At 48.3% G+C, this 15,934-nt stretch overlaps 1 protein-coding gene across 5 annotated transcripts in view; it reads right to left on the bottom strand.

Annotated features, from left to right (window-relative positions):
* Positions 1-15,934, bottom strand: part of FAM3D (FAM3 metabolism regulating signaling molecule D) — a 36,059-nt gene that overhangs the window by 9,658 nt on the left and 10,467 nt on the right. For 2 of the 5 annotated variants that reach the window (XM_077858342.1, XM_077858341.1), the window contains exons 2-6: positions 14,907-14,957; positions 13,050-13,157; positions 10,555-10,581; positions 7,218-7,335; positions 895-953 (exon numbers count right to left, since the gene is read on the bottom strand). In XM_077858342.1, coding sequence (XP_077714468.1) covers positions 895-953; positions 7,218-7,335; positions 10,555-10,581; positions 13,050-13,157; positions 14,907-14,919 — 325 coding nt within the window. In that variant the 5' untranslated portion in view covers positions 14,920-14,957. Of the gene's footprint in view, positions 1-894; positions 954-7,217; positions 7,336-10,554; positions 10,582-13,049; positions 13,158-14,906; positions 14,958-15,523; positions 15,700-15,741; positions 15,906-15,934 lie in introns of those variants that run through there. The other 3 variants (XM_077858344.1, XM_077858343.1, XM_077858345.1) reach the window with 3 other exon arrangements.

Raw genomic sequence — 15,934 nt, 5'->3', positions numbered from 1 at the left:
TGTCCTGATAAAGCCTTTCGCAGGCTCCCTATTGTCCTTAGCTTCAAGCCCGTATTTCATAGCAGGATGGTACCCCTCACCCTGTCACCCCTGCCTGCCTCCCCAGCTGTACTGGTCACCCCTGCTTCTCTAGGGCAGCCAGAAAGACCCTCTGTGGCCCCCAATGTCTCTTCCCACTCCCTTCTCTGCTCCCTCCACACTGTTGTCCCTGCCTCAAAGGAGCCTCTCCTACTTTCTTCCTGGCCAACCCCTCCTATCTTTCAGGCCTCGGCTGACCAGCACCTCTCTCTGGAAGCCTCCCCTGACTACTGCCGCTCCCAGCTCTGTGTCCCAGGTTTCAGGGCTGTGCTTCCTTCTCCTTCATAGATGCTTACCACGTTGGATTGGTTGTCAACTTCCTGGACACCTTAGGGAGTATGAGACCGGGGCCTGCCCTTCTAGTTCATGGCTGACCACCCAGTGCTCTGTACAGGGCCTGGCCCACAGTAGCTGCTGTTAATCTTTGTTGAGTGAATGAATGAAGGTGTGTGATCAGCTCACGATCTTACGTTGTTGGTAGTTGTCCCCCATGGTTTCATGTGTGTTGGTTTAGGCTGTGTGACCTTGAAGACGGGGTCATGGTTCACAGGAGGAGCGTACCCTCTTGGGATAGTTGCACATGGCAGAGGCCTGATCAGGACTCTGGTGGGTAGGACCAGGTCTCTTAGACCTTCTGTCTCCACAGGCTTCTCCTCCTGCACACTACAGGACGGCCCCAGGCACTTGATGGGGGCTGAGCCAGTGTTGGTTGAATAAATGTGTAACTACCTCCCCGTGCCACTGCCCCTCCCAGTACGAAGAGTATGTAGGGGCTTTCTGGGGTCGGGGGTGGTGGTATGTGGATCAGCAGCTCACCATTCACCAGGGCAATGTTCAGGCCTCTGCCCACATTGTTTTTCACGGGACTCATGATCCTAAAGAAGAAGAAAAACAAAATACAACAGTTGGTCCCAAGTGTGGAACGAACACTCTGCTTTTGTGACTCTGTGGCTCTGAGAGGGCCCACATGGTGCTATGCAGAAGCATTAGGAAGCACACGGAATAATTTGGGCCATCTGTTTTCTCCTGGAAACGAGCGGTGGGCTGGATTCTCTGAAGAATACTCCTGGCATGTTTGGATGGGAACAATCTGCTCAGAAAAGAGGGAAGGTCCCTGCCTGGGGATCTGAGGTGTTGGAGGTGGGACCGGCCTACCTCCCCCAAGCAGTGAGGCCTGGCTGCCAGGAAGAAGGCTGAACCCAGAACATTGCTGCCACCCTGCAGAGTCTGGGATTGCTGTGTGGAGTCCAGCTGCCTGTGCAGCATCCACACGCCAGTCTTCCAGTGTTTCTTGGGAAAACTGTCCTTCTCTACTTTCAGACCAGGTAGTTCTTGGTATTGATCTCCGTCTTCCAGGCCTGGAAAAGTAGTAGAGCATCCTGTGTCCCTGACCACCATGATTGAGCCAGGTATGTATGGTCATGTAACCCAGGCCAGCCAATGAAACTCAGTCTTGGGACTTCTACAGGGATGATTTGGATGGGAAAGTTTTCTTCCCAGTGGGGTGCCACCCGGGGCTAATATATCAACCAGCTAGTGGCTTCCCTCCTTCACTGTTGAGAAAACTGAATCTAACAGGAGAACAAGGCTAGAGATGGTGTGAGAGGGATCCCTGATGATATGGTTTGAACCCCTGGATCCAGTTGGTCCTAAAGCCTGATATCTCTGGATTTTTTATATGTAAATCACTAAGTTTCTTCTTTTGCTTAAGTGAGTTGGAGTTAGGTTCAGAATCCCTACTAAAACACCTGTCTCAAAAATAAAATAAAATAAAATAAAATAAAACACCTGTCTCAAGAGAAAATCCTGAAAGCAGCTCAGGACAAGAGGTCCTTACTCTACAAGGGTAGAAACATAAGGCTGGCAGCAGACCTGTCCATAGAGGCCTGGCAGGCCAGAAAGGACTGGCATGATATATTCAGGGTGCTAAATGAGAAAAATATGCATCCAAGAATACTTTACCTAGAAGGCTGTCATTTAGAAGGAGAGATAAAGAGCTTTCAGGACCAACAGAAACTAAAAGAATTTGTGATTAGTAAACCACCCTACAGGAAATATTAAAGGAGATTCTTTAAGCAAAGAGAGAGCCCCAAAGTAATGCAGACCAGAAAGGAACAGAGGCAATATACAGAAACAGTGATTCTAAAGGTAATACAATGGCACTAAATTCATATCTTTCAATAGTTACTCTGAATGTAAATAGGCCAAAAGACACAGGGCATTAGATTGGATAAAAAAAAGACCTGTTGATGGTATCTAAGAGATTCATTTTAGACCCAAAGACACCCCCAGATTGAAAATGAAGTGAGGGGTACCTGGGTGGCTCAGCGGTTGAGTGTCTACCTTTGGCTCAGGTCATGATCCCGGAGTCCTGGGATCGAGTCCTGCATCAGGCTCCCTGCTGAGAGCCTTCCTCTCCCTCTGCCTTTGTCTCTGCCTCTATGTCTCTCATGGATAAATAAATAAATAAAATCTTTTAAAAAAAGAAAGTGGGTGGTGGCGGTGGAGAACCATTTATCATGCTAATGGACATCAAAAGAAAGCTGGGTTAGCAATCCTTATATCAGAAATTAGATTGTAAACCAAAGACTGTAATAAGAAATGGAGAAGGACACCGTATCACAATTGAAGGGTCTATCCAACAAGAGGATCTAACAATTGTAAATATTTACGCCCCTAACATGGAAGCAGCCAATTATATAAATCAAGTAATAACAGAATTAAGGAAACATACTGATAATAATATAATAATAGTAGGGGACTTTAACACCCCACTCACTGCAATGGACAGATAATCTTAGCAGAAGATCAACAAGGAAACAAGAGCTTTATTTTTATTTAATTTTGAAACAACCTACTAGCCCAACTTTTAATTTATTTTTTTGTATATTTTTTGTATATTTTTTTATTGGAGTTTGATTTGCCAACATAGAGCATAACACCCAGTGCTCATCCCATCAAGTGCCCCCTCAGTGCCCATCACCCAATCATCCCATCCCCCTGCCCACCTCCCCTTCCACTACCCCTTGTTCATTTCCCAGAGTTAGGAGTCTCTCACGTTCGAAACAAGGGCTTTAAATGACACACTGGATCAGATGGACTTCACAGACACATACAGAGCATTCCATCTGAAAGCAACAGAATATACATTCTTCTCGAGTACACATGGAACGTTTTCCAGAATAGATCACATACTGGGTCACAAATCAGGTCTCAACTGGTACCAAAAGATTGGTATCATTCCCTGCATATTTTTAGACTACAGTGCTTTAAAACTGGAACTCAATCACAAGAGGAAATTTGGACAGAACACAAATACATGGAAATTAAAGAGCAGCCTACTAAAGAAAAATTGGGCCAACCAGAAGTTAAAGAATTAAAAAAATTCATGGAAACAAATGAAAATGAAAACACAACTGTTCAAAACCTTGGGGATGCAACAAAGGCAGTCCTAAGAGGGAAGTGTACGGCAATACAAGCCTTTTTCAAGAAACAAGAAAGTCTCAAGTACACAACCTAACCGTACACCTAAAGGAGCAGGAGAAAGAACAGCAAATAAAGCCTAAAGTAAGCAAAAGAGAATTAATAAAGATTAGAACAGAAATCAATGAAAGAGAAACCAAAAGAACAGTAGAACAGATCAACGAAACTGAGACCTGGTTCTTTGAAAGAATAAGATTGATAAACCCTGGCCAGACTTATAAAAAAGAAAATATAAAGGACCCAAATAAATACAATCATGAATGAAAGAGAGATCATGACCAACACAGAAGAAATACAAACAATTATAAGGATATATTATGAGCAACTCTATGCCAATGAATTAGGCAATCTGTAAGAAATGGATACATTCCTAGAAACATATAAACTACCAAAACTGAAATAGGAAAAAATAGAAAACCTGAACAGACGCATAATGAGCAAAGAAATTGAATCAGTAATCAAAAACCTCCCTGCAACTAAGAGTCCAGGGCTGGATGGCTTCCCAGGGGAATTCTACCAAATATTTAAAGGAGAATTGATGCTGTTTTAAAAAATAGAAATGGGGATCCCTGGGTGGCGCAGTGGTTTGGCGCCTGCCTTTGGCTCAGGGCGTGATCCTGGAGACCCGGGATCGAATCCCACGTCGGGCTCCCAGTGCATGGAGCCTGCTTCTCCCTCTGCCTGTGTCTCTGCCTCTCTCTCTCTCTCTCTGTGTGACTATCATAAATAAAGAAAAAAATATTAAAAAAAATAAAAATAAAAAAATAAAATAGAAATGGAAGGAAAACTTCCAAACTCTTTATATGAGGCCAGCATTACCCTGTTCCCCAAACCAGGCAAAGACCCCACTGAAAAGGAGAATTATAGACCAATATCCCCGATGAACATGGATGCAAAAATTCCCACCAAGATATTAACCAATAGGATCGAACAGTACATTAAAAGGATTAAATCACCATGACCAAGTGGGCTTTATTCCTGGGTTGCCAGGGTGGTTCAACATCTATAAATCAATCGATGTCATAGGTCACATTAATATGAGGACAAGAACCATATGATCCTCTCAATAGATTCAGAAAAAGCATTTGACAAAGTACAGCATCCTTTCTTGATTAAAACTCTCCACAGTGTAGGGATAGAGGGAACATATCTCAGTATCATAAAAGCCATATGTGAAAAGCCCACAGTAAATAGCATTCTCAATGGGGGAAAAACTGAGAGCTTTCCCCCTAAGGTCAGGAACATAACAGGGATGTCCACTCTCACCACTGTTGTTCAATATGGTACTGGAAGTCCTAGCCTCAACAATGAGACAACAAAAAGAAATAAAAGGCATCTGAACTGGCAAAGAAGTAGTCAAACTCGTTCTTCACAAACGGAAAACCCAAAAGACAACCCCAAAATTGCTAGAACTGATATAGGAATTCAGCAAAATGGCAGGATATAAAATCAAGGCTCAGAAATCAGTTGCATTTCTACCCACTAGTAATAAGATGAAAGAAAAAAAAAAATCAAGGAGTCGATCTCATTTACAATTACACCAAAAACCATAAGATACCTAGGAATAAACCTAACCAAAAAGGCAAAGGATCTGTACTCTGAAAACTATAGAGCACTCATGAAAGAAATTGAGGAAGATACAAAGAAATGGAAAAATATTCCATGCTCATGGATTGCAAGAACAAATATTGTTAAAATGACAGTGTTATCCAAAGCAACCTACGCATTCAATACAATCCCTATTAAAATACCATCAATATTTTTTCAGAGCTGGAACAAATAATCCTAAAATTTGTATGGAATCAGAAAAGACCCCAAATAGCCAAAGGAATATTGAAAAAGACAACCAAAGCTAGTGACATCACAATTCTAGACTTCAAGTTATATTACAAAGCTGTAATCATCAAGATGGTATGATACTGGCACAAAAACAGACCAAAGATCAATAGAACAGAATAGACAAGCCAGAAATGGCCGCTCAGTCTATGATCAACTAATCTTCAACAAAGTAGGGAAGAATATCCAGTGGAAAAAAGTCTCTACCACAAATGGTGTTGGGAAAATTGGACAGCCACAAGCCGAAGAATAACACTGGATCATTTTCTTACGCCACACACAAAGATAGACTCAAAATGGATGAAAGACCTAAACATAAGACAGGAGCCCATCAAATTCCTAGAGAAGAACACGGGCAGCAACCACTGTGACCTCGAATGCAGCAACTTCTTGCTAGACAGGTCTCCAAAGGCAAGGAAAATAAAGGCAAAAGTGAACTGTTGAGACTTGATCAAGATAAAAAGCTTTTGCACAGCAAAGGAAACAGTTGATAAAACCAAAAGACAATCTACAGAAGAAGATCTCTGCAAATGTCTCATCAGATTTTAGCATCCAAAACCTATAAAGAACTTAACACCCAAAGAACAACAACAACAAAAATCCAGTCAAGAAATGGGCAGAAGACATGAACAGCCATTTCTCCAGAGAAGACATACAAATGGCCAATAGACACATGAAAAGATGCTCAACATCACTCGGCATCAGGGAAGCACAAATCAAAATCTCATTGATATACCACCTCACACCAGTCAGAATGGCTAAAATGAACAAGTCTGGAAATGACAGATGTTGGTGAAGATGCGAAGAAATCTCTAAATTCTACCTCTGAAACTAATACTACAGTATATGTTAATTATTATTATTATTATTTTTTAAAGATTTATTTATTCATGATAGAGAGAGAGAGAGAGAGAGAGAGAGGCAGAGACGCAGGCAGAGGGAGAAGCAGGCTCCATGCCAGGAGCCCGACGCGGGACTTGATCCCGGGACTCCAGGATCACGCCCTGGGCCAAAGGCAGGCGCCAAACCACTGAGCCACCCAGGGATCCCCCAGTATATATTAATTAAATTGAATTTAAAGAAAGAAGTAAAAATAAATAAACAAAACACCTGTCTCTGGCTTCTTTTGTAGGATCAACTTACTGTCCCAGGGCCTTTACTACCTGGTTTGGATAATGGTGCTTTCTCTTGCACCTGGGTGGAGGCCCTGGCACCTGCTGCATCTGAACTTTGACACCTGGATCTTGATTTTGAACCGTCCCCAAAGGCATTCCTCCTTATAGGAAGCCCAGCAGCCTGGCTGACCGACAGACCGGAGCTGAAATCCTGACTCTCCATCAGTCAGCTGGGTAATGCTGAGCCTCAACTTCCTCATCTTTACAGAGGGGATCATTGCGGCCCCACTTCTGGGAGGGCTGGGGGAATGAATGAGAGGAAGCTTCTAGAGCGTTTAGCAGGAGCTGTGAGATGCGGAAGCTCTTAGGATTATTGTTATCTGTGGGGATCCCTCGGTGGCTCAGTGGTTGACCGTCTGCCTTTGGCCCAGGGCGTGATCCTGGAGACCCAGGATCGAGTCCCACATCGGGCTCCCTGCATGGAGCCTGCTTCTCCCTCTGCCTGTGTCTCTGCCTCTGTCTCAGGAATAAATTAGTAAAATCTTAACAATAATCCTTTTTTTTTTTTTTTTTTTTTTATCTGTGATTCATCCCCCCAGAGTAAAAGGAAGCGAGTGGAGGTGTGGGCTGGTTCCAGGGCCCGCCCTTGCAGCCTCGGACTCTGCCAATGAACCAACGAGGAGAAATGAGACGCAAGAAACTTACACAAGATTTTCGAAGCACACGGTGGGGCCCACCACGTTAGCGGCTCCGCTGCTGATTTTAAAGGCGAAGAAGTCGTTTGGGCAGGGCTTGCTGAGGCCGCACTTGGTCTTCACGACCCCTGTGGGGGGGACAGCCAACCTCAGGGGTGCAGCTGGGGAACAGGCCCCGGAGGAGGGAGGGAGGGAAGGGGTGGCGAGCGGCGCAGAGGCCTTGTCCAGGGCGCCTGGGCCCACCGCGGGGTCCAGGGACCTGCCCTCTGAGCTCGCAGGGTGCCTCCGGCCATCCCCCCAGAGACGTCTTTTCAGGGTTTCCCAATGCCTCTAGCCCCAGCTCAGGGCCTGGCTCTCTGTGCCTCTGATTAAGACCCATGTCCTCTCCACGTGGTACTTGCTGGGCAAAGTGGGGAGGCCTGTGAAAGGTGGGAGAGGTATATAGGATCCCCCCCGCCACGTCCCCAGCTGCCCAGCTACTCAGCCCTCAACGGATGCTGAGCTGGGATATCTGTCACCTGTGCTTTCAGCCTGGCAGGTTCTAATTTACATTAATGCCTTTTTTTTTTTTTTTTTTACTACCACCTGACAGTTTGGAAACTACCAGTCGGGAGGATTGGGTAAACATGGACTTAGGACTTCGAGAAAGTTCACCTGCAAAGGGAAAGCTGGGCCGGCAGCCTCTCTCCTCCACCCCGAGCCACGCACATGGCTGAGCTACTGCAGTGCGTTTCTGGGAGCAAACCCACAGGCTGCCTACGGGGCGCTGGCACACGCCCAGGGCTTGCTGTGTGCTAGGCACTGTGGCAAGCACTTTGGATTTATTATCTTATTAAATCGTGCCGGTAACTGCTGTGCCTGGCACATAGTGGGCACTCAGTAAATATTCACTGATGAACACACGGAGCTTTGGGCATGGATGAGCTCCAACCTGGGAGAAACAACGTGGTCAGGGTGATTAGGATCTTCAGGGTCCTTGCCAGCCTCTAGGGAGTGCATTAGGGAAAAGTGCCCTGGGGGAGGGGGAGAGACAACCCACTGGAGCAACACTTGGCAAGCCCATGGCACCTCTGAGTAGGTAAAGGTGCTCCTTCCTAGGAGTGGACGCCGCTCACATCAGGGTACCCTTGCCAACTGGGCAGCCCTGGAGGTCTGAGTGGAATGCTTATCCTAGGCACTCTGCCCCTGTGTCACCCCGAGTTTCAATACACCCACCTGACGGGTATAATCAGAGCTCAGACCATGACATTGTCACCAGAGCGAGGGCCAGGAGCAGAGACACCCACAAGGGGCTGTTGAGGAGAGAGTGGATGTCTAGGCCTGTGGCTCCCTTTCCCTAACTTCTGGAGAGGACATTTCTCAGGAGGCCCAGCACCTGCCCGAAGACCAGGCTGAGGATGAGGCTGAGGAAGGGTCCTCCTCTCCTGTGAGCCTTGGGCCCTAACCTCTGGTCCCCTGACCCCTCACAGGGAGGCCAGTCTGCTCTTGAGACCAGAGGTTCCCACCTATGCTGGAAGGATTGCTGTGGCCCTGACACTACCCTAGAGTTTGCCCAGAGCCTAATCAACTGCAGCTAAGTCTGATAAACCTGGTGTCAACAGACTGGCTTAAGCAGGCTTTTCCAGAATTGATTTTCTGACCATCCAGCCTTCACGGTTGAGCTACTGGATGAAGGGGATGATGTCCAGGGGTCTCAGTCACTAAGAGGCAGGGGAGATGCTCTCCGGGCTCGGGCTTGGGGGTTGCCCCCACCAGCTGCCTCAAACCCTGAGGCCCAAGCCACCTGGGAACTCCTAGTGCTGCTGCTGAGGGTGTGAAGCCGAACACTGGAGGGGGAGCAGTCAGGAAATATGGGCTGCTCTTCAGTGATCTGCGGTGTGCTGTGCCAGAAATCTCTCTCCCTTTACCTTTGCCAGCTGTAAAATGAGGGAGTTGGTTTAGATTAGAGACGTTAAACAGCTTGTCTCTGAACTGTCAGCACATCTGCTATTAGACTCTTAATGATAAAGCCGTAGTGGTTACCTCCGGGCCTGGAGGGAAAGTGCTGGGATTGGCTGGCCATGTCCACCAGGGGAGCAGCCAAGGCAGGTGGTGGCACAGGGGCCTGGAGTTGCCATCCCCCAGCAGGTGACATCAGAGTGTTTGTTTGGTACCAAGATGCTGTGACACTCTGCGTCTACTTCAGAATACAACTCAGGAGGCTTCAGGTCAATGGAGTTGAGGGTGTGGGGCCAATGGTTGGTGTTGATGCATATGGCCTTTGCTCTGCACTGGGGGTCCCATGCCAAAATTCTTTTCCTGGAACCACCATGTCCCCCTCAGTCACTACTATGCTGGGGTGGGAGAAGGGGGGACTTGGAGATGTTGCCTCTTGCAAGGAGGTGTTGAGACGGTGGGCTCTGGGCTCGACTGGACGTTAACTCCTGTTCCACCAGGTACAGTGGTGCTGCCTTGGCCAAGAGATTTCACTTCTCTGAGCTTCAGTTTGCTCATCTATAAAATGGGGATAATTCTGGCATCCACACAAGGTTGTGGTGAGGATTGCATGAGATGCCTGTAAAGCTCTGAACACAGTGTCTGGCACATAGTAGGTCCTCCATTATTCTACTGTTGCAGTCATCATAACAGTCCCTCCCTCCCACCGTCTCCAGACTTTGGGTGCTGGGGTCTTTGCTGAAGCCCTGCTCAGAAGGCTGCAGTGTCCGGCATTCCCACTTCTCCATGAATGAGTCTCCAGCCACCATCTCCCCTGCACCCCCACACATTCCTGCCTCTAGACCTTTGCCAGTCCCTCCCAGATGCCTTCTCTCATCTCATCCCATTGGAAGGGGTAGCCCTCTGAGTCCGAACACTATGCCCCATCTCTCTTGGCACATCTGGCACTTCTACCCCAACAGACAATCAGCACCCCCTTCTGTATTCCTCTGGGGGCACACCTAGTGCCCCACATGGCTCCTGGGACTTTGGCACAGGTACTGTGAATGAAGCCTGGGGTCACTGCATGATGATCATAAGCACAGCGCCCAGCTTCAGGGCTCAGACTCAGTGGGGGTCAGAGTGGGGAGGCGGCTGTGCAGGGCCAGGTGCTGTGACTAGGGAGGCAATCCAGACTGCAGAGTGGGGGTGCTGAGGAATGGACAGTTGAGCCATCCCTATCAGTCTGAATGGCTGAGAGGAGGCCCCTACTGCTACAGGGCCCGGGGGCTTCAGAAGGCCCCATTGGGCCATGGGAGGGGAGAGTGGAGCGGATTCTGGACACTAGGATTTTTCTAGGGCCTGCAGGGCCAGGAGGAGCAACCCTGGGAAATCTCACCCTGAGGCAAAGACAGGGCTGGGGTGATACTCACGGATCTTCTTGGCGCTGCTGAAACCTGCTGGAGAGAGGACAGACTCTGGTTAGAGGGAAAATGCTTTGGGCCCCCCTGCTGGAGGCTGGAGCCTGGGGCGTGGCATTGGCCTGGCCAAGCATTCTCCTCCTGTGGGGGTCGCTGCAGTGAGCTCTAAAGGTCCCACCCTGTCAGGGAGCCCTCCCTCACTTGCTGCTGCCACCCCTTCACACACACACACACACACAGCACTTTCTACTCTAACAGAGCATGTTATTAAATGCATAAAATAAAATAGATTAGAATGGAAACCAACTATATATCAATATAATAATAAAATATTAAAACATAAATTTGTGCTACAGTAATATATGTTTCTATATTAATGCATTAAATAACAAGGTGGGGGGTATGTGCAGCCAGGGTAGGAACCTCTGAAGAAAATGAATATTACCCCTTTCAGTGGCTGAACATTCATGGCTTTCGATGGCCACTTTCCCACTTTCCCACTTTCCCATGTCCTGTCACCGTAAGCATTTCTCAAGACTGGATCATCACTTTCGTTTTTGTTTATTCTGTAATTAAGTCTGTTTGTCTCCCCGACTCAGACCATGAGCAGGGACCACATGTTTCTCATTTTGGGGTCCCTGGGACCTAACACAGAAAAGTGGCTCCATGACTATTGGTTGGAGGCGTTGATTCATCAAACTTCAGATAGCTGAGTTCTGGGATGTACTTTCAAACTCTTCTCTTTCTCATTTCAGGCTGGGGCTTTCTCTTCTAGAGGATACCCCTGAGCTCCACTTCTCTGAGCCTCCTACACTGACATGGGCCCAGTTCTTCCCAGGCTGTCAGCGCAGCCAAGTCCATCTCTATAAAATTAGTGCCCTGGGGCTGGGGTCATGGTGGCTACCATGCATCTATATAATTCATCCTGACATGGCTGTGAGCCATACTTGACAAGAATGACAAGGATGAGGTGAGGGATCTCAGAGACCCCTCTGTGGGGTGACTGGCTTCTTGCTGCTGTGAAGCTGTGAGCCAGCCTGGGCCACTGGAGGTTACTTAGTTTGACTATGTCAGTGAGGGTCATTCTCTGATCCAAGGAGGACAAATGAAGAAGCATAAATCCCTTCCCTTTCTTTCCTTCCTTTGAAAGGATTTAGAACTGGGAGACTTGGGTTCCCATGCCTGCTGACATCTATAAGGGAAATTTGGGCAACTTTCTTCATCCCTCTGAAGCTCCCTGAGCTTCTCTTTTTTTAGCCTACACATAAAACCACACCCTAAGGTCACATATGAGTCCATTCCACAACCACACCATGGGGCCATTTGTGCAGATTATATGAGATTATTCATGTAAGTAACTGGTATCTATTACTCAACCATCATCCACTCATATATCATTCATTTACCCATCTATCACCCACCCATCCATCCATCTATCCACCTATCCATCATTCATCCATTGTCCACTCATCCATCTACCCATCCATCCATCTATGCATCCATCCACCCACTCATCATTCATCCTTCATCTACCCATCCATCAATCCATCATCCACTCATCTATCCATCTACCACCCATCCATCATTCATCCATCACCCACCCCTCCACACATCCATCCATCCATTTACATGTCCATCCATCCATCATCATTCATCCACCATTCACCCATCTGTCAGCCACTCATCCATCCATCTACCCATCCATCCATCCATCATCCACTAATCCACCCATCCATCCATCATCAATCTATCCACCCACCTATATATCCATCCATCCATTTACCCACCCATCATCCATCCATCCATCCATTTTTCTTTCATTTATCAAATTTTTACTGAGCATCTGCTCTGCACCAGGTGCTAGAGAAATGGATGTACACAAGATAAAATCTTTGCCTTCAAGAAGCTTACATTCTAGGAGATGGTGATCAGCAACAACTAAGTAGACAAATAAACATCCTGATGACAGATGACAGTGAAGCTCTGAAGGAAATAGGCTAACATGAGGGTCTCAAGTAGGAGGAGGGGGCATGGCTGCAGCTGGGGTTGTTGAGGAAGGCCTCTCTGAGGAGGTCACATTTGAGCAGAGACCTGAAGTTGGAGAAGAACTGGCTACAGGGACATCTGTGTGAAGAGTGTTTCAGGAAGAGGTAATAGCAGCTTCAATTGGATGCCCCTCAATGCTGAGTTTTGTTTCTCTTGGCCCCCTTCTTTCCCTCCTCCCTTCCTTCCTTCTTTTCTTCCTCCCTCCGTCCTTCCTTTTTTTGGAATCACATTTCCAAAATGGCCCTTGATACAGGCACATGTTTTGGCTAGGGCCTTGGAACACTTCTCTGTTCCCCCATGGGCTCCAGCCTTCCTGGCAGCCTCCACCCCCATGTCCCAAAGGCAGCCCACACCCTACCATGTCTGGCCATCTCATGGGTCACCCACAGATGGAGGGAGGACTACATCCTTGGCTCCATCCTGGTCTACAGTCCCTACCCTCAGCAGTGAGCCCCACTTACCCAGCCAGCGGGGCAGACGGATAGTTTTCATGTCTAAGCTGACATAGCTGCGAATAAAGATCCATGTGGTGACCAGGGCAAAGATGAGGGCCAGGAGGCGAAGCACACCTGAAGAGCAAGGAGACAGAGTCATGAAGCCATGTCACAAGGCCACATAGCAAGGCTATTTGTGAGTCCTTACCAAATCCCCACAATAAGATCATGTCATGAGATCCCACCAGGAGACCCCATATTGTAGCCCCAGACTAAGGCCCACACCTTGGACCAATTCAGGGGACCACCGGACACCATGTGTGAATCCATGCAATGATCAAATGGTGAGATCATGCTGCAAGATTACATGGCAACGTTTCCCAAAGTGGGTCCACTGGGACAAAAAGTTAGAAATTTCTTTCCCGGGCTCAACTTAGGCGTCCAGAGACAGATTCTTTAGGGGTAAGGCCTGGGAATCTACACTTTTATCCAGCACCCTGAGGTGGAGCCTGAGAGGTGTGGCAGGAAAGCAAGAGGCAGACTCTGCTGTAGACAGTCCTAGGGGGTGAGCCCCACTATTGGAGTCTAGAAGGCTGCGGCCAGTGCTCTGGGCAGCCAGCGCCGCTGTGTGACCTTGGGCAAAATCTCAGTCTCTCTGGGCAGGGATGTCTTGGTCACAGAGTAGACATGATTCAACATCCTTGCTTCTAGCCCACAGCTTGTTGGGAGGGATGTGATAGTCGTCACTAGTGGGCAGCCTCCAGGGTGGCTTGGGGCTGGGGCTGTAACCACACAGTCCTGTCCACAGGAACACTGGCTGGCCTTGCTCATGTGGCTTCCCTGGCCTCCCAGCGTGACTGCTTCTGCATCTGTGGGGAGCCCCCCCCCCCCCCCAGGACAGATCCTCAGAGCTCCCTGTCTCACTCCCTTTCCTCGAAGGCCAGAGGGGGATTCACTACACCTCCCAGCTCAGGGATGCTTGTGGCCCAGCAGCCATCAGAACACGTTCTCTAGCTCTGCTCCTGACCTCCTTGTGGCCCTGAATTCAGCTCTGACGTCTTGTGTTGGTCTCTGACTACTGGGAGTGGAGAAGGCCCCCTGGATCCTGTGGTGGCAGGGCTCAGGTCTGTGGGGGTCCCTCATCTTCTGGGACACAGTGTGGCTGTTGGCACCCGGAGTTCACAGCCATTTTGTTCGAGGCACCAGGTGAACATCTTTCACATACAGCATCTCAGTCCATCCTCGCAGTAAACGTCTGTGTTGGATGCTGCTGATTATTACCAGTTTGTGGATGAGGAAACAGGCTCAGGGAGGTGGTCACTTGGTGGTAAGTGACACAGGCACCCAGGAAAGTGTGCTAACTCTGAAACTTGTGCTCTTAACTTCCTCACAGCTATTTGGAAATGTAAGTGAATTATGTCCATTTCTTCCTGGGTGCCTCAGTTTCCCTTTCTGTACAAACAGGGTACAGCATGAGAGCCTGGATGAGAAGGCAAAGGCACCCTGCTCCTTGTGCCCAGCTCTGTGGCATGAGGATCCTGGAATAGCCCTCCTTGAGACAAATATTTTGTCCCTCACTTCCTTCCAGCGTCAGGTTTTTCCAAAACAGGGTCAGTCCCTGTGAGCCCAGCCAGGTGGGGCCATGATGCCAAAGCTTCTCCAGCCCTTCAGCTGTGGGGCAGCAAGTTGTCTTTCTCCCCGCTCTTGCAGGCTCTCCCTGGACAGGTTTCCTCCTGGAGTTATTCTGGTCTGACGATTTGAGAGCACATATAGCCGAACAACCTCTGAGTCCTGGGACTGGCTGCATTGCAGATAGAAAAATGATTCCTAAACCAATATCAGACCTCATCTTTGAGACCTTGAATCCTCAGAATCTGGTCCTACCTGACACTCTCATCTTGTCCAGGTGAGGAGCAGCTTGGGGTCAGTGTTAGCCTGTGGAGAGAAAGAAATCAAATTGGAAACTTGGCACCTGGGGTCTACAAATGAATTAGACTGACGATTAGGGATGGGTCCTCTCACTGGGGAGATCACAGACCTGTCAGTTCGGTTCCTCACCATCTGCCAGCTGTTCACCCTCTGCCTCCACCTCTCCCTCACTTTTGTCTCTAGAATTTTATATTCACTTCAACATGTCTTTTTTGAATGCAGAGGTTGGCAGGTAGAGGAAGATGTAGTTTTCCAGCCACTGTCCCTGGAATTGATCTATTGGCTCATCCATCCATCCATCTCCATCCATCCTACCATCCATCCATCCTTCCATCCATCCATCCTTCTACCCTTCACCTTTCCATCCCTCCAGCCAGCTGAGAGACATTGAGCTAGGTAGCTCTAGTAAAACCACCAGGAAACAAGCTCAAGTGATTTCTGCTGAAGTGCCAACATGAAGACTCATGAGAAAGCTCACATTACAGATTAGTTTGTACCAGGTGCTAGATATGCAATTATCTCCTTTCATCTTCACACTCCCTCATTTTAGGGGTAGGTAAGCCAAGTCTCACCATGGTTAAGCCCAGGGTTATTCAGCTTGTAAGGATCAAAGTCAGAATTTGGATGCCGGTCTCCACTGCCCAATCCCCACAGCCTCCCACTGCCAGTGCCTTTTGTGTTAGAGGAGAGTTGAAATTGGAGTTTCCTCCCTTCTTGAACCCTGGGCAGGGGTAGGGTTACCCTCGGCCCCACCTGTCCCCTATGCCACCCCCAGGTACTGGGCAGTTACCAGTGATTTGACAGCTTCACCCCCCAGGAGGTCTCTAGAAACCTAGGGGAGGGGAGGGGAGGGCAGGGCTGGTGGTAACTGTTCCAAGTCTCTGAACCCCTGCAGCCAGCTGGAAGGGCTCTGACTGCAGGGACTTGCTCCCACTACTCTTCCTGCCCCCCTCCCCACCTCAGAATCTTCTTTATCCTAAGAA

The sequence above is a fragment of the Canis aureus genome, chromosome 19 (assembly GCF_053574225.1).
Source record: "Canis aureus isolate CA01 chromosome 19, VMU_Caureus_v.1.0, whole genome shotgun sequence".
Taxonomy (NCBI): domain Eukaryota; kingdom Metazoa; phylum Chordata; class Mammalia; order Carnivora; family Canidae; genus Canis; species Canis aureus.
This window is presented reverse-complemented; position numbering and strand designations above follow the sequence as displayed.